At 47.1% G+C, this 19,570-nt stretch overlaps 1 protein-coding gene across 3 annotated transcripts in view; it reads left to right on the top strand.

The window, feature by feature from the left end:
• CNKSR1 (connector enhancer of kinase suppressor of Ras 1) overlaps positions 1-19,570 on the top strand; it is a 344,769-nt gene that overhangs the window by 83,256 nt on the left and 241,943 nt on the right. For all 3 annotated transcript variants that reach the window (XM_086957647.1, XM_086957646.1, XM_086957648.1), the window contains 2 exons: positions 6,994-7,113; positions 19,083-19,142. In XM_086957647.1, the coding sequence (XP_086813773.1) occupies positions 6,994-7,113; positions 19,083-19,142 (180 nt within the window). The remainder of the gene's footprint in view (positions 1-6,993; positions 7,114-19,082; positions 19,143-19,570) is intronic.

Genomic DNA, 19,570 nt, shown 5'->3' with positions numbered 1-19,570 from the left:
GAGCTCGGTAGTGTGATGGACCTGGGAAAATAGACTGCACTGATGAGTTCAAAAGACCTACAATTCTCGCTGGTTCACTTAGAGAAATAAACTCTTACTTTAAACTCTGATTTATCTCTTTATATTTTTCAATTTCTTGCATGGAAGACTCAATTGATATGTCATCGTATCCATCATGAAACCTAGGAACTCTATCCTTTGCGATGGAAGCATACAAGATTTTTCTTTGTTTATTATGAAGCCTAATTTCTCCAACATCTCCATTACTTCCATCATAGCATTTTTCAATTCCTTTTGACATCTCGATAATATCAAAAAATATTGTCCAGATATATAATCATCCTCATTCCCCTTTTCTGAAAAAAATGCTACTACTACCCTCATAACCTCTGTGAAACACCAAGGTGCCGACGATAGTCCGAATGGAAGACATTAGAATTGGTAAATTTACCTTTTCATCTGAATTGTAAATATTTTTGGCATTCCTCTGCCATCGGAATTGTAAAGTAAGCATCTTTCAGATCCAAATTTGCCATCCAATCTTTTTCTTTTAACAAATCCCTTAGGCAATGAATCCCCTCCATCTTGAAATGTCGATGCACCAAAAATTTGTTTAACCCTCTTAGATTTATCACTGGACGACACCCCTTTTCCTTTTTTTCTACTAAAAACAAATTGCTTAGAAAACAAATCTCCCATTCTTCCACTTCCTTTATTGAATTTTTCTCCATTAATGATATTATCTCCTTTTCCACAATATCTTCTTGCTCCTGAGTCATCTTTATCTCTTTTGGTTCTACTTCCTGGAAAGGAGTACTTTCAAAATCTATTACAAACCCTTGTATTGTTTGCAAGACCCAAGGATCTTTCGTTATTTTTTGCCATTCTTCCTTGAAATATTTTTTTCGAACTCCTCCTCCTGAATGGGAAAAACCAAAAGAAATCCCCATACTCACCTTGTCCCCCACTGTTCTGTCCTCGTTCCCTCGAATATCTTCTTGTTCTACCATATCTTCCTCTTGTCGAATACAAATTTGGGTTTTATTGAAAACCCCTTCCTCTATTCTACCATCCATACTGATTGTAGTTCTGCGTTCCGTACTGGGACCTCTGCATGCCACAGCCAGTGAAGGGTCCCCTTTTACTGGCCCGTCCAAAAACACCAAACATCTTTCGCATATTCCCCTGAGCTTTATCCAAAGCTGTGATCGTTCCCACATATTTACCTATTCCCTTCACTAAACCATCTCCAAACAAGAGACCCTTCCTGTCTTCTTATATTTCTTTCTGTGCTAAGTCTCCCAACTTAGGATTGATTTTCATCAATATTGCCTTCCTCCTCTCTTGAAGTCCTGCATTGGCATTTCCCAAAAGCTCTACCGCCCTCTGGCTCCAACCTCTCAACAACTCTATATCAATCTGCTCTTCATTAGCATATGTGCCTTCAGCCATATCCAATATTCTCCCGAATGGACCAGACATGTCCAACAATTTGTCTTGACATATTTTCAAGGATCTCTCTATTCCTTTCCTAGGATCCCTTCCTAATCTAAATAAGTAACTAATCCGATCCGGATCTAAATTAGGAGTAGCACAGACCGTTTCCTCAATCTTTTGCCTGGAGCATTCTGCTCTCATCAGTCTTCTTACTTCTCTGTCTAAGGGTTTTGAAATCCAATTTTCAATTAACTTTGCAATGCGGTCCAAAGGCCACCATTCACCACTTCTTGGTTGTTTCATATTAGTTGGGCTGAACATTTCTCCACCAAAAGGATCCTTTATACTTTCGCTTGAGGCTTCCACCTCCATTTTCTCAAATTCCTCAAATCTGTCATCCTCTTCCAAATCCAAAACATATTTGTCTAAGATATCATCCTCTTTTCCTGACCATATGTTTTGCATTTCTTCTTCAAAATTCTCTTCCTCCTGTGTGCCGCAAGGGGCATCCTCTCCATGTGTGCCGCTTTTGACATCTCTTCTCATTGTGCCGCAAGGGACACCTTTCTTGTTATTACTTTCATAGTTTCCTTTTTTAATAATTTCCAATACTTCAATATGTTTCAATTTTTTAGATTTTTTTCTTACCAATCTCTTCTGTACTCGTACCTTCACCCTCATACAAAGAATAAAACTCTTCTGACTCATTTGCACTCCGTTTCCTACTTTTTAGATATTCATCCATAGTTTCCTTTACCTGTCTTTTCATTTCAAACTCTATTAATTTCCTTACTATCTCTTTATTTATTTTTCCTCTTGAAACATCCAATTCTTTCCCAATATTTCCTTCCATTTCTTGAATAAAAAATACTCTCACCAACTTAATATTCTTAATCCCAAACTCCTTAAACTCTCCTTTCCCCAACTCCTTAAACTCTCCTTTCTTCTCTATCCGATAAAATCAGCTCCTCACAAGCTGTCCCGGATTCGATCGTTAAACCGATCTCTCTTCCTGTGTAAAACCTATCCTCAAACAGCCTCGTCTCCCAATACAAAATGGCCTCCTTTCTCGCGTGATCACGCCGTCCCGTCTGACGTGTGATCCGCTTTAATCATTACTCCGTCTGCCGCGAGCCTTTCGAGCCTCCCGTGAGGCACTTCCAATCCTGCCTGGTTAATCAAAAGACGCCACTCCATGAGATAAGCTCATGCCTATTGCATCATTTCAACGGCACTAAGCTCCTTACTGTTTATTCAACGATAATAATATATACAATCCTTTCCTTCAAACTATGCTTAACTGAATCAACCAAAAACCTCACATACATAAATACCTGTTAAAATAATAAAACATTCTTCTTCATTTTCTTTTCTGTTTTTTTAAATATAACTAATGTAAATACTCACTCCAAAACAAATTCTAAATGAGCATGCTTTCATAAATTAGAAGCTAGCTCAAACTCAAATTATAACTCCTTCACATCCAAACTATTTAAAATAAATCCATCATTCATTCAGGAAAACGAAAAAAGTTTGACTTATCTCTTTCAGGAGCAGCAATAAAAGAGGAAGAATGTTGGTGTTTTTGGAATACTTATGGACTTTGTGTTCTATTCTAGTGTATTGGTTCTACAGTGAGGTTCTTTAAAGTGCTGCAGGAGTGGCAAATAAAATAAAAGTTGTTATGCATAATGATAGCCTCCGGTCTTGTAATGAAATCCAGGCCTCATGCTGTTGAAAGACAATGGTACTTATCAATGTCTTACAGCCCCATAAGATAAGAAATAAGAACTATGTTCTGTTTGTCGAAATCATAATGGGAGATGGATGTCATGATAGAAAGTACACTGCGCCGTCTGTCAAGTTTGCCATATTAATTTATTAAACTTCAGAATTCTTTTCAGTAAATACCCAGACAATAGGAAGATACACTGATGAATTCCCCTGTAGAAGTAGCCATGCAGTCTCCTAAATCTTTTTCAGGTGCCTCATGAATTAGTCTTATCGGATCCTATGAACTTGAGCAGTTAAGTCAAGGACCTCCGGGATAATTAGAGAACCAGGAATGGCTGTGCTTAAAGGTTTTGCAATTTGATGTTTGAAACAGAGTAAACTTTGAGAAATGTATTTTGCTGAAATGCATAAAATGGTACTACTGATTCCTTAGGAGTCAGTTTGCCCGTCTTTGGGTCCGTATTCTGTCTGGACACCAATATCTCTGTCCATCCGCTCATGTTTGTCTACTGCCACATCTGTTGTATTGTTTGCCTGTTTTCACATACCTGTTTGTCTGTTTACCTGACTGTTCTGACAACAGTTATGTGTCCATGTGTTAGTGTCTGCTTCTGTAATTAGGTGTTTGTCAGTAGTAATTTTGTATTTGGGATTCTCACCACTTCTACTTAGGTGCGTGTGAGAAGTTGGCCTGATATGTAGTGTTTCCAATTCTGGAACCACTGGGTATCAGTCCAAACAAACCCCAAAGATGTCAGGTTGTAAGTCAACCTTGTTAGACAAGCTATCCTAGTGGTAGCATGGACTAAGCAGCCTTAAAGGCTTAACTTAAGAGGTCGTGTTAAGCGAGCTGTTTTACCACATACAATCCTGTAATCAAATGAAAGGACACCACACAAGTATATATTATAAAAATATATGTATTTATTTCTAAATTACTCCCCAGTACTCTTTATGAAGAAAGGGGCACAAGCGTTAAATCAAAAGCACAGTATAACATACAAAGTTGCACAATTTTGGATAAGGGCCGGTGGCCACTTAAACCATATACTAAAAAAGTGGTATAAGAGATACCAATCGAACAGTGGTTAGGCCTAGGGCCTAGAGATTCGCTGGGAGCAGTCAGGACAAGCAATGCTGAAGTCGGGAGTAGCCCACAGGAGACGGGTGCAGCACGGAAAGTGCGGCTTGCACCAATGCAATGTCAATGGTGCGTAAAAGTTACACAAAGTGAATTAAAAGAGGCTTCCGCTGAACCTAGAGGAACAAAACTTAAGACACAGACCCTAGAGGTGTGTACCAGTGTGGGAACACCGGCGTTGCAATGTTACCTCACCCACAGGCCGTGGGTGCACAGGGTCGAAGTGGCGTCGGGTTTTGACACGCAGGCTCTTGGTGCTTGGAGCTGTTGCAGCTGCAGGCGATGTGAAGCAGAAGTGTCCGGTGCGATCCAAGGGTGGATCGAAGTAGAAAAGTACCTGAAAGCAGAGGGGACAGAGTCTGGGTCACTCAGCAGTGACCAGGGTGGAACCAGGACGGAACCAGGCAATGTCGGGCGCAATCAGGTGGTTGTCGATAGGCTTCTCTCCGCTGTCACGTGGGCTCTGGGGCCTCTGCGACGTCCAGGAGCGGGTCACGATCTGTCCCACGTAGGCTCTCGCCGTCAGCACCGTCGGCTTCAAGATTGCAGCAAACAGCACTTGGCAAAAGCAATCCACGCGGAACCGGGAGATTGCTTATCACTCGAACCAGGAGGGTCAGAGTGGGGACTCCTTTTCACAGGAGCTGGTGCAGATCTGGAGCAACCAGAAAAGCGAGTCGTATTCAAGTTTTCGTCGGCACAGGGGCCACAAGCCAGCTGGCAAGTGACCGGGCCAACGCGTCGAGCCAACACAAGCAGAAGGGCCCCACGCAGCACTCGTCGAGTGTGGAGGGGTGAGCTTTGGTGCAAGTGGAGCTCAGGGTGGGGGCTTCTCAAACCCCGGTGTACAGCTTCGAGGGTCACTCGTGGGCTGCACGGTCAGCGTCTCGTGGCCTTTTCAAGATGGCGTGCCCCACGCTTCCGGTCGCCTCCACTGGTCTCAGCTCTGCAGGGACTGTGGATCGGGCAGGGAGAAGGCAGGCAAGCTTGATCTCGTCGATCTCTGTCGCTCGAGTTCCGGCGGGAACTGCAACAAAGCAAGGGTCGAGGGCTGGATGTTGCCTGTTTGCACAGGCTGGTCACTCCTTGACCACAAGGGAGATTCTTCAGTCTTCTAACGTCGTGTAGAAAGTCGAAGGGTCCAGAATTCGTTTCTTATGTTTCTTCAGGATGATCTGAGTTGCATTGGCACTGCTCCCACTCTTATTCGAATCTGGTGGGCTGGACATCCTGCTAGGTCCCCTCCTATGGGTGGGACCCAGGAAGGGGGTGGTTACACCCCTTTCCTTTGATCCAGGCCGCTCTGGGACAGGGGCTGGGAGGCCCCAGAACCGGTTTGGCCGGATTATGCAAGGGGCAGCCTTGTGCTCCCCAGGCAGTGTCTGGTTTCTTTGAAACCTCCCTACTACAATCCACTATCTCCTGTCTGGGGTGGTTTGACACCGCCCTGCGACAGGAAACTCTTTGTCCAGGCCACCATATGCTGAGTTTCGGTCAGCAGCAGGAGGCCAGACCCGTGTCTGTGGCAGAGGCATCCATTTTGTGGATCTGAGGCTCATTTTAAATCAACCGCGTTTCAGTAAAGTAACATGTCTTATCCCTCTAGAAGGGTGGAATGCTACCCCCGTCGCCAGAACTGGCGAGGGGGTAGTATTCCAATTCGTATGACACCTTACACAACATGTTTTGATAAAGCCAAACCAAAGTTGCTATATAACCGCGAGGATTATAAGGCGCTTAAGAGTATATGGTATGGCATTATCCCGGATCAGCTTAGGGAGTTGTTCCCGACAGCTGCAGACAGGCTCAGCTCATGCCAGAGCTCCATCTCACATAAAACCACGCACTCTGCCTCCAGGATTGATGAGGCCTTCCATAGGAGTGGCTTACCGGCTATATATGTGTCCAGATATAGGTTTAGATATAGGTATACTATACCTAAGCAAGGGGTGAGTACACCCACTTGCCCCAGCTGAGTGATCAGCCAGTTGTGTCAATTTAAGAACCAGCCAGGGGTGGCAAAAGCTATGCTTCAGCCCCTAGTAGGCCTTGGTGGCACCTATGCCCTGAGCACCTATAGTGCATAGTACAGGGGCTGACAAGGAGTCAATTTCCAATTGTGGTATGTACCTATAGCACATGTATTATAAATTTAGAGAGAGAACAGCAGGCTGGGGGTCTGATTAGCAGGCCCACAGCCTCAGTAAGTCGAAAACCAGTGAAGCAAAAAGCAAAAATTGGGGTGACCATAGGATAGCAGACCCTACTCTCCTACACAGCGGAAGAGAGCATGCATAGGGGACGGTGTGCTCACTCACATTTTGTGTGCCTGAGATAATGTGTACATATAAACAACATAGGCTAAATAAATGACTAACCTATCCACCACTCAAATTACTTTCATATTTCACTACACTAATTCAACACAAATCCTTTATGGGTTCTGGAGTAGCATGCTACTCGCTGATAAAGCGCTTTGACGTCTCGTCGGGGACAGCAAGCGCTATATAAATGCAGTTACAATACAATACAATACAATACAAATAGTGGTTAATCTCTGTATGATCTGTAGTCACTCTCCTCCAGAATACAGAGAGAATATAAACGTAGCCAGCACTAATGACTCTGATTCGCCTCTGTCGTTCTTACATTTCGTATTTTTTGCTCCCTTTCCCTTTAAGTGTCAGAATATTTCTGCGGTCTGTGAAAACATCCTGAGCTGCAGCCCTGAGTACCTCCTGAACCAGCGGGCCTCTGTAGAAACAGTACACTTGGTGCCGGTGCCACCGGAGGATAGCTTGGTAAGTAATCCACATCGACATAAGTGACTTCTCATTCATCCACTGAAGACCCTTAAACCACTTCCTACTTTTTGGGCATTGAAGGTTTGATTGGCAGCCCAGGCTCCTTTGCAAAACCATCTATGAGCCTATGGATTGGGGGAAGTTACAATGGAAAGGTTTATTTAAAGGCAATATTCAGAAGCTTATTTATGAATGTATCAGTTGGTATTTGTAGAGCACGCATCTAGCAAGGGAGCAATAGAGCACTGTACAGGGGGCCAGGGTCCCCAGGATGATTGTCATTGGGGGAATGAAAGAGGAGACTGTAGAGTCTGGATTTATGCCCCTTGAAGAGTTGTGTATTCAGCATTTTTTGTGTGGAGCCTGCCAGAGCACGCGCTCGTGCATGCGTCTCGCTTTCGAAAAACTATTGTTTACAAAGAAGGGCTCTAAGCCCTACCATTGCGTACCGTTTGTTGGCTGCAGCGTCCCTCTTTTTTTTTTCCCCCAGTCACCTTAATTGGCCAGTGGTAGCCAAACATAATTTCGGATCCTTTCTGTGGAGCAGGGACCAAGCACAGATTAATCAAACTTAATCTGTGGCCGTCTGCTGCTCCGATGTGATGGTACTATTTCTGGCCCCCTCCCACTCGCCCTGCCTGCTGCTCCCTCCATAGCTTAAGGAAAGCATGAACAATCAAGCAAGCCGTGAACAATTTAATATCCCCACTTATAACTATATTTGCTCTCTTTCCCCTCATAACCGATTCTACCCCACTGTACCCCACTCTATCCTACCCCACTCCAATCTACCCTAATCTACCCCACTCCAATCTACCCTAATCTACTCTACTCTAAACTACCCCACTCTACCGTACTCCAATGTACCACACTCCAATCTGGCCTTCTCTACTCCACTCTACCCCACTAGACCCCATTCATCACTCGACTCTATCCCAGTTTACCCCACTCCACTGTACCCTAATCTACCACACTCCTCTCTACTCCACTTCACTACCATCTACACCGATCTACCCCACTCTATCCCAATATACCCCACTCCACTCTATCCCAATCTATCATACTCTACTCTACCCCACTCATTCTATGCCAATATAGTCAATTCCACCCCATTTTATCCCACTCCAATCGAATATACCCCACTCCAGTCAACCCCAATCTACCCCACTGCAATCTACCACACTCTGCTACAACCTACCCTCAGTCCAATCTACCACACTCTACCCCACTCAATTCCATTCTACCACAATCTTCCCCACTCCACTCTTCCCCAATCTACACTACAACCTACCGTAATCTACCCCACTACAATCTACCCCACTCCACCACACGCTACCCCAATATACTACACTCTACCCCACTCCAGCGCACTCCAATCTACCCCACTCCACTCTACCCCACCCACTTAACTCCACTACAATCTACCCTAATCGCCTCCCCTCTCCACTCTACCACAATCCATCCCATCCCACTCAACACTATCCCAATCTACTGCACTCCACCCTAATCTACCCCACTCCACCCCACTTAACTCTACTACAATCTACACCAATCTAGCAAACTCCAATCTACCCCCACTCCACCACAGTCTACCCTACTCCACCCCATTCTTACCTAACCTACCCCACTCCCCTCTACCACAGTCTAACCCACTCCCCTCTACCCATTCCAGTCTACCTAATCCCAAAACACTTTACCCCAATCTACCATGCTCTACCTCATTCTACTCCACTCTACAACAATCTACCCCACTACAATTTACCCCAATCCAATGCACCCCACTCCATCCAACTAACTTTTAGCCATGCTGATCATCAGCCACATTGGTGCACAGAATGGCTAATACACATTGCCAACGCCAATAGTTCTCATGTAGGCTTGACCTTTTGGCTTCACCAGTGATTTTCTCAAGTGTTGGAGAGTTGGTGCTAATCTGATGTCGAGGGGGATGCTGTTCCAAATCCTTGCAGTTTGAAGGAGTGTAACACACTGCCTAAAATTTGGGGGAAAAATTGAAGAGACTCTTGTAGCTCTGGGAAGACTCCCTTTTTGAATAAAGTGCATTCCAAGCAAAATACTTAGATTGGCCACAAAAGCCCCTTTGGTCGCTTTTAAATTCATGGGTGCTGAACGTTTTGGTATCAGTAGTACTACTTGCCTTACTGGTTTCTGTATAGAGATATGTTAATATGCTCTAATTAGACCAAAGCACCTAGGAGTTTCTCTTGCTTATATGAGGCTGTTTTGAATGAAACATTCTGTAGTAGGGGATCTCTGTTATAGTCATAATCTAGTGAATAGTCCCGCCCATGTGCGTGGACCCCGGCAATCAAAAATAATCTCTTAAGTTGTCAAAATAATGCAGAAACTGCAAAGACACTTAAGAGAGAATTTAAAGACAAATAATGCAGCCTATATCCACAGGCTACACTGTCCAGTACTTCAACTAGAAATTCCACCAAAAATCACCACACACAGCCCAGCCTGCTAGTTTCTACCATAGAGAAACCTGCCTCCCCCAGTCAAAGACTCAGGAATGATAGAGAGGAAGGTAGGGACAGACAAGCCCCATAGGCTGCCATTATGTGGCTTAAATAGGATACTGTGCCTTTAAGAGAACTTTCCAGACTTCTCCCAGAATCCCAGAATGCATAGCAGGTCCAACTTACTTTCAGTTCTTTTTTCCGGCTCCTGCTTACAGGACCCTGGCATTGAGCTCTCCCTTTTTCAAGGGTTTATTGAATTCGTTTTTGCACTTTTGACTTTTAAAAGTGTTGCAGTTACTGCTTGGTGTTCTCTTCTCACTTTTGTGCTGTTTTTTAGGCGTTTTGGGGCTCCGAAATGCCTGGCCTTTTTGTTAAGTGCCCAGCATGTGAGAGGAAGAAGGCCAAAAGCGACCCCCATGATGTCTGCATCGTGTGCCTTCCAGAAGATCATGGCCCTGAGGAGTGTGTTATCTGCCAGCAACTTTCTGCTAGGACCCTCAGGGACAGATTGAAGATCAGGCTGGCTGGCCTGGAGGATAGGCGTCAACGTGCTGCAGGTGGGTCTGGGCAGCCTGGGAGGGATCCCTCTGCCTCTGCTGAGGCCCCTGGGGGGCTCCCCGGGGGCAGGAAGTCCAGCCAACGATCCCATTCTCCGTCGACGTCGAGGGCTTCGACGACGGCGTCGAGAGGGATGACGACGGCGTGCTCCCCGTCTCCCCGGGGCTCCGGGTCGAGACGGCGTGACGGCTCGACGGCGAAGGAGAAGCCGACGTCGAAGCCGCCGTCGACGTCATCGTCTTCGTCGACGTCAAGGTCTTCATACCGACGCCGAAGGCGCAGGGACGTGTATCGACGCTCGCCGTCGAAGCGGCACCGACGCTCGCCGTCGAGGCGACCCCGTCGGTCGTCGTCGAGGCGACACCGTCGATCGTCGTCGAGGCGACACCGCCGATCGACGTCGAGGGGCTCCTCGACGTCGGGGACATCAAGACGACGACGGCGGTCGACGTCGAGGGCGGACCGCCCGACGTCGAGAGGGCGACATGAGAGGTCGCGCAAGAGGAGATCGACGTCGAGGAGTCGACGTTCGACGCCGAGGATGAGAGGGTCGACGTCGAGGGGACGACGTTCGACGCCGGAGTCCAGGAAGCGCCATTCGACGCCGGAGAAGCGTCGTTCTGCGTCCAGCAGACAGCGGTCAGCGTCGAGGAGTAGGTCACCCTCTCCAAAACGACACAGAGGGGGCTCTAGCCCCAGGAGTCACGCCGCTTCCAGTGGACGCAAGAGGAAGCGGTCGCCTGCGGATGGGGATGGATCTCCGCACCCGTCCCCTAAAGGGTCACCGGGCTCGGTGTACTCGGAAGTGTACACTCCATCTCGACCCAGGACTCCTACTCCTCCACCTGTACCTAAGGAGGACCCTCCGCCCATACCACCACTTCCTTCGGGGGATCCTGCTCCACCTCCGGTCCCTCCGCATGGGCCCACCCCGTAGCCGGTGGTTCCTCCGCCGAGGTCCACTTCACTGCCGTCCCTGCCTGCTCCTCCCAAGGGGACCCCGAAACCGAAGCCCCGGGAGGATCCGAAGAGACCCCGTGAGGAACCACGGAAGACCCCTCCTCGCAAACCGAAGGAGCGCCCTAGAGCTGGCAGGTCTCGTTCTCGCTCTAGGCGCAGATCTTCCACGAGGTCGAGACACCGCCATAGGAGGCGCGAATCTCGCTCTCGCACGAGATCATCTGGGACCAGGGACTATTCACCTACGCTGTCGGGGTCGCCGGACACCAGAGTGTCCCCGATAGATGACCTGGTTGCCTTTCAGGACGTCCTGTTGAGGGGCGCGGCGAAGCTAGGCATTACACTGACAGTGCCTACTCCGAAGACGTCCGTCATTTTCGAGACTCTACATCAGAGGCACATGTCTCGTCCCCTCCTGCCCTTGGTGCCGGGCCTGGAAGAACCGGCTATGGCGCTGTTTCTCACCCCGGCGGTGACGAGAGCGGCCCCGTCCAGACTACTAAAGAAATACCGGGCTCCCGACTCGGATCCGGCCTTTTTGAGAGCGGAGCCTCCGCCTGACTCCGTCATCGTCACGGCGGCCCGCAAGCAGCATGCCACCACTCCGACCTCCATGGTTCCCCCGGACAAGGAGTCTAGGTGGATGGACTCGGCGGGGCGAAAAATCTGTGGGACTTCCGCGACATCCATGAAAGCGGCGAGTGCCATGGCTCTGTTGGGGCGTTACGACCGCGCCCTCTGGGACTCCCTCGAGCGCTTTGCGGAGCATTTACCTCGGGAGCAGCGTGAAGACTTCATGGAAGTCCTGAGTGAGGGGATGCTGGTGGCCAACCAGATAATCAGCGCGGCTGCGGACTCTTCCCTGTTGGCTGCTCACGGGTTCTGCCACGGGATCAACCAACGGCGCCACGCATGGCTCCGGCTGACGTCCCTGAAACCGGACGCGCAGCAGAGGGTGGCCAATCTGCCGTTTTCCGGGGAGACCCTCTTCGGAAAGCACGCAGATGATGAAATGGCCCGCATGAAGGCGGAGGCCGAAACGCTGACGGCTGTGGGCCTGGAAAAGCCCAAGGAGACCAAGAAGCAGTACCGCCCTTTCCAACGGCGGTTCGGAGGACAAGGCCGAGGACGGGGACAGGCTTCGGGGCACTCGCAACAGCAGCAGCCGTTCCGTAAGCCGTTCCAGAAGCGGCAGAAGGGCAGAGGAGGCCAGCAGTCGGCTCCGGCGCCCAAGGGCCAGGCGGGGTCTAGGCCCTAGGAACTTACTTCCCCCGGATCCGTTACCCACTCCGGTAGGGGGAAGCATCCAACTTTTTCTGGCAGAGTTGAGAAAAATTACTCAGGACAAGTGGGTGCTGAATATTGTTTGCAATGGATACAGTCTTCGGTTCACCAGCCCTCCTCCAGCGATTTCCCCCGGTCAGCTCGCAGTTTCAGCTGCGCGAGCTTCAGGCGGAAGCGGATATCCTGTTAAGGAAAAGGGCGATAGAAGACGTACCTCTGTCTCAGAGAGGAAGAGGTCTGTACTCCCGGTTCTTTCTGGTTCGCAAGAAGGACAAGAACGAGTTCAGGCCCATTCTGGATTTGCGACAGGCAAACAAGTGGATTCGCAGAGAAAAGTTCCGCATGCTGTCGTTGCACCAGATCTACCCTCAGTTGCAACAGGGAGACTGGCTTTGCGCTATAGACCTACAGGATGCTTACTTCCATGTGCCCATTGCAGACAAACACAGGAAGTTCCTGCGGTTCCAAGTCGGCACCAATCACTATCAATACACAGTACTCCCATTCGGACTGAAGTCTGCGCCAAGGACATTCTCGAAGTGCATGGCGGTGGTAGCGGCACACCTGAGGAAGAACAAGGTGTTCGTCTACCCTTACTTGGACGATTGGCTGATCAAGGCATCCTCCTTCTCGGAAGCGCGAGCACACTTCCAGAAGACGTGCGTTCTCTTGAACAAGCTGGGGTTGCACATCAACATGGCCAAGTCTGTCCCGACTCCGGTCCAATGCATACAGTACTTGGGAGCCTCCATCAATACGCTGTCAGCAAGCGTGTCTCCTTCGGAAGAGCGACGATTATCACTCCTTCGGAAGGCTCAGGCTCTTATGACGACTCCATCTACAACAGTGAGGACGGTGTCTTCTCTACTGGGATCGATGGCCTCTTGTATCTTCCTGACGCCACACGCACGGCTGCACATGAGACCGTTGCAGGAGTGCTTGGAGGACCAGTGGGATCAGAGGAAAGGATCTTGGGACGACAAGATTCGCCTATCGCTGCATGCTCTTCAGTCCCTGAAGTGGTGGTGTTCGGCGGAGAATCTCCTCAGAGGGGTTCCCTTTCACAAGGACATTCCCACGCAGACTGTCGTGACGGATGCGTCTCTTCTGGGATGGGGAGCGCACTCCGGGACTCTGCAGATTCAAGGCACGTGGTCACCGATGGAGGCCACGTATCACATCAATTTCCTGGAACTCAGAGCTGTTCACTTGGCGCTGAAGGCCTTTCTTCCGTCCTTCCGGACCAACTCTCTGCTTGTACAGACGGACAATACCACCACGATGTATTACCTCAACAAGCAGGGGGGGTCGAGATCGCGCACTCTGTCACAGGAGGCGCAGACGATCTGGCACTGGCTCCTGGCCAGAGGACTGACGATAACGGCCACCCATCTACCAGGTGTGCAGAATGTTCAGGCAGACGCACTGAGCAGACTGCTTCAGGAAAACCACGAATGGGTCATAAACGACGAAGTACTAGGAGAAGTCTTCGCAAGGTGGGGAACTCCAGACGTAGATTTGTTCGCCACCGCCGAAAACAGCAAGTGCAGAGACTTCGCCTCCAGGTACTTCCAGCAAGGGACGCTGGGGAATGCGTTATGGATCGACTGGACGAACAACTTTCTGTACGCCTTTCCTCCCATTCCCCTGATTCCGGCGGTGCTCATCAAGCTGGCCCGGTCCAGGGCTCGGATGATACTCATCGCCCCGGAGTGGCCCAGCAAGTGGTGGTTCACGGACCTACTTCACCGGTCTCTCCTTCCTCACATTCGGTTGCCGTGCAGGCCGGACCTTCTCACGAAGTTCGGGGGACGGATGTTACACCCCAACCTCTCGTCTTTGAGTTTGGCGGCATGGCTCCTGAGATAGTGCAGTATGGCCATCTTAATCTGCCCGATGATTGCATGGACATTCTGAAGGAGTCCAAGAGACCTTCCACTAGGACTTCATATGCTTACAAGTGGAAGAGGTTTTGTATCTGGTGCCAGTCTAAGAACCATGATCCTACGACCTGTAAGGAGGATGTCATCCTTCCTTAATGTGCATTCCATTAAGGTTCATCTGGCTGCATTGACTGCCTACAGGAAATGCCCTTCACAGACTTCCTTTTTCCAGATCCCCGTGATCAAAGATTTTCTGGAAGGGTTGAAGAAAGTATTCCCTCCTGTCAGGCTTCCCTCGCCTTCATGGGAATTGAATGTGGTGCTGTCCAGATTGATGAAGGAACCTTTTGAACCTATTCATAAGGCTTCGTTGCAGCACCTGTCCTGGAAGGCGGCGTTCCTCGTGGCCATTACATCGGCCCGCAGGGTGAGTGAAATTCAGGCGTTGTGTTGTAATGAACCTTATACTGTATTTCATGCTGCTAAGGTTGTTATGCATACTCACCCTAAATTTCTTCCCAAGGTTATTTCTGACTTTCATGTCAACCAGACTATAACTTTACCTACGTTCTTTCAGAACCCTTCATCCCCAGCGGAGAGGTCTCTCCATTCTCTGGATGTTAGGAGGGTGTTGAAATTTTATCTGGATAAAACCAAAGATATTCGTAGGTCTGACCAGTTGTTTATCAATTATGGATCGGACAGGTCTTGCGACCTCTAAGCAGTCCATCTCTAGGTGGATTGTGTCCTGCATACAATTGTGTTATCAGAAGGCTAATAAGACCTTAGGAGGTAAGCCTAAGGCTCATTCCACCAGGGGCAAAGCTGCCACGACGGCTCTGCTCCGTAACGTGCCGATTGCTGAAATCTGCAAGGCAGCCACTTGGAAGTCGGTTCATACCTTTGCTAAGCATTACTGCCTGGACACTGACGCCAGGGCAGACGCTCAGGTTGGACAGGCTTCGCTGCGGAATTTGTTCGCACAATAGTGGCATTATGTATTTACTCTCCACCGCCGCTTAGTTGTGGGGATGGGCTTGCCATTCTATTCACTAGATTATGACTATACACAGAGATCCCCTACTACAGAAGGAGTAGTTTCTGTCCTGTAACTCCAGTTCTGTAGTAGGGGTATCTCTGTTATAGTCATAAGCGCCCTCCCTCCTTCCCGGTGGAGAATTCTTCATGTAAACAATGCTGCAGGTCTGGCGTTTTATACGCCTTCAAAAAGAACTGAAAGTAAGTTGGACCTGCTATGCATTCTGGGATACTGGGAGAAGTCTGGAAAGTTCTCTTGAAGGCACAGTATCCTATTTAAGCCGCATAATGGCAGCCTATGGGGCTTGTCTGTCCCTACCTTCCTCTCTATCATTCCTGAGTCTTTGACTGGGGGAGGCAGGTTTCTCTATGGTAGAAACTAGCAGGCTGGGCTGTGTGTGGTGATTTTTGGTGGAATTTCTAGTTGAAGTACTGGACAGTGTAGCCTGTGGATATAGGCTGCATTATTTGTCTTTAAATTCTCTCTTAAGTGTCTTTGCAGTTTCTGCATTATTTTGACAACTTAAGAGATTATTTTTGATTGCCGGGGTCCACGCACATGGGCGGGACTATTCACTAGATTATGACTATAACAGAGATACCCCTACTACAGAACTGGAGTTACAGGACAGAAACTACTCCTTACTGTCTACAAGTAGTAATACCTTACCTGCAGGGTTAAATGTTTTTGTCATGTTTTAGCTTGTAATGGTTTGTGCTTTACCAGGGGTACTTGTTGCTTGTTCAGCAAGGGCAGGATTCATGCTTGATTTTTAGAATAACCACTGACTATTTTCCTGATTCCTGTTAAATTAATTGTATGTCTATGCTGTACGGATTTTCTCAAACCTGGCATGGACTTGTCTTCCATGCTCCGAATTGGACAGCTCTATACTAACCCCTACTGATGTTTATGCTTCAACATTGCCACAGGCAATTCAGCTGGAAAATTGGTGTGTTTTGTTGCTGGTTCTTCACTTAAAATTCTGAAGTGGGAGAGTCTTGCACCTTGTCAAATGCTTTCTGGTAGGGAATCGGCTCAGGAGACCACTTTCTATTCCCACGGGAGGCCAACCATGCTTTGTTTGATTAATAGAGGCTCAGAAATTTGATTTGATCTTTTCCTTTGGCAATTTAAAAGAGAATGATGGGAGATACTGAGAAGAATCCATAAAAGTGTTAGAAAGTCCAGACCAGAATGTGTATACACAAAACAGTTTACAACTAGCAAACTGCTTTTGAATTCTTTTAGAGAAAAGTACTTACTTCCTGGATAAAATGTAAAGACATTTCATTCTATGGCCTACAATTGTTAGGATTTGGCTGCAACACCCCTTTTGTAATGGCATGTCTTCCCATTTCACACAGAATTTCCATATAGAAGTGTGATCTATCTTTGTGGTAGACCTGGCCAAAAGTAAATTTTGTAATTTAATTCCCTGTATCTTCTACAAGATGATAGGTTTCCAATTTCTGCAGGTTTTTTAATCGAAACATCTGTGACTTTTACAAAAGGAACGCACTGCCCAAGATATATTCCCTGGAGAGCATTTAGTCTAATTAATGCAAGCTAGTGGAAAATTATTTTAATTTGTCAAAGTATGCACTTTTTATTTAGGCATCACAGAAAGACTAGTAATGATTAATTCAAGATAGCACATGACTTAATTTCCAGGAACACAGTACATGCTTTTACATCTCCATCCATAGAGACAGATTCTGGTGCCTCTTAAATTATTCTTTGATGATCAATAGGGCCTTTCTACTATTGTTACATTAGGCTTTGCTCATGTGAGCTTTCACACATGGTGGATACCTGCTAAATTACCTATCTGTGAATCCTTGAGTTGTTCCAGAACCCTCCACAATGTTCAACCCTGCCGTGAATGCTAGTGTGGGGTGAGGATGTGTAAGAATCATAGCAGTTATGATGGCTTTTCATTTACTTTGATAGCTCTTCACTAGTTTGTTTCTGGTAAGTCCTCAAAATAACACCTCTCGCACCGTCGACATGGCTTGTCAAAATGCACTACTTTAGGTTATACTTGACTCATGAATGATCTTTATAATTTCTAGTTTTAAGGAGTTGCTTCTTGTGCATGCCCATCTTATGGGAGAGACTATTTGCCAGTGGCTGGGTAGTTTAAATGCACTTTTGTATTTTTTTTGTCATGGGCCAAAGATTCAGCATAATCGCTTGAAGAACAGGAAAATTGCACATCATTTTCTTTTCTTTTATCTTTTCTGGGCTTGAATTTGGCCATTTTTTATTTCTCTTTTATAAGGAGGCCCCCACTTTCTTCAAAGATGTTCGTCGTGAAGATTACCCTGACCATAATTTAAAAACTTGGGTGCACTGCCTAATTACAAACAATGTCATCTCGCTCAAATAACTGCTTGTTTTGTTGTGTGAATTGGCTGCATCATAGTTTGTCTGATTTACGACTTACTTATTACTACCATTGTGCCATCTGCAAGGTGTGACATACTTACACATGGATGCATTTTGTTAATAGTGTATATACTGAACACATTTTTGTGCTAGTCTTTGAAAAGTGGCTTGTTGATCACTTGCTGGGCATCTTTTTTTCCTTAGTCGATGCCCATTTATTGGTGGTGATCCTGCGATCAGGGATCCATTTTTTTTCTCAAACAAAGGAAAAGGGGATGATGGACGGAGCATTTGAGCCAATCATCACCCCCTTTTGTATCGCTTTGTTCGCCCTAAGTTGGCAGGGTATGCTCACATGTGAGTCCCTGGCGCACTTGGCCACTGGATTCAAGATAGCCTGGCTGATGAGGATTATGAATCCGAAACCGGTCCCAGGATGCTTGTTTCCGGTCCAGGGAAGACCTGGCTTGGCAGTTCGGGCTGGACTGTTCCCATGAGGCACAGGGTCACACTGATTTGCATATGGCCATGTCTGAACTGGGGTGGCTGAGTGAGCTAAAGAATGGTGATGGATTAAACCCAGTTCAGTTGACTGTGGGTGAGTGTTTGATTGGCTCAAGCGCTCCGTCCATCACCCCCTTTTGTATCACTGGCTTAATGATGGCAAATAGTTTGCAAGATGAAAGACAAACTAGACTTCTTCAAAAGAAATTTTTTCTAATGATTTTTATTGAATTTTAAACCACAACCAAGCGTAACTTCAGTAGGTACATGTACAACATTAAGCCTACTGGGTTTTAGGCAGCTAATTCTATGGTGCTAGACTGCTGTTCAGACTCGAGCAGTCGCTGTGAGCTGCTGTTTACTGGGTACGCCACTGTAGTGCTTTTCTGAGTTTTAATGTGTGTGCATAATTTGGAGAAACCTCAAGAACATGAATTGATGGTAAAGAGTCCAACTACTATGGTCAAAACGAGACCGGTTAATGGAATAAATAGCCCAGCCACAACAGCATCCTTTGGATAAATAAGGACCATATGTGGAGAGATACCGATGTGTGTGAAGCACTTGGATGGTAGGAACAGTTACAACCAAAAAAACTGTAAATGTCACCACAGTCTGCTAGTAAAGGTGTGCCAAATTTTGATGGTCATGTTCACAAATATAGTATGCTGCTTGTTCAGATCTGGAGAAGGTTTTGCTTAGCACTTTACACTATTTAGTCAGAGGAGTGAGTTGACTGTCTTTTGGCAGGATGGGAATCAAGATGGTGGCCTCTGCTGTGGGACATATGGGGTCAGTTTCTCCGAAATGATTGAGGACATTTTCATACATGTACTTCACTGCATTCATCTTCCTCCACAGGGCATTGAGATCACATCTACCAGCTTCGGCCTCCATTTTGTGTCAGGAACTCTAGCAGAGGTGAGTGACAACACCTCTATAAAATCCCTGTGAAGGCTTAGTTGCTTTGATGTGCACTTTGTGTGCTTGCAGGTACTGTGCACAGGGCTCTATTGAATGCTTTTTGTCTGAGCAGTTCATTGTGACTTCATAGTGCTGTCTTGGATGCCTTGTGCCTACGAAAACCGTGTACAATATGTAATGTATTGTAATGCATTGTGCTTTACTTGCATTGTGCATACATTGTACCTGTGCAGATGCTGTAGGCGATGAATTTGTGAATTAGAAAATTATCTGCCCAGGTCGGATTCGCAATGTATTTAGCCTAAGTAGACGGGTGCAGATGTTAAAATGTGTGTATAGTCGCTGTGAACACAGCTGTATTTAGTGTATTTCTTTGAAGCCATGCTGTTGCACACAGAGTAATGTGAATACACAGCACTGTATTT

The sequence above is a fragment of the Lissotriton vulgaris genome, chromosome 2_1 (genome assembly GCF_964263255.1).
Source record: "Lissotriton vulgaris chromosome 2_1, aLisVul1.2, whole genome shotgun sequence".
Lineage (NCBI taxonomy): Eukaryota > Metazoa > Chordata > Amphibia > Caudata > Salamandridae > Lissotriton > Lissotriton vulgaris.
Note: the sequence above shows the minus strand (reverse complement) of the source record. Positions and strands in the feature narration are given on the sequence as shown.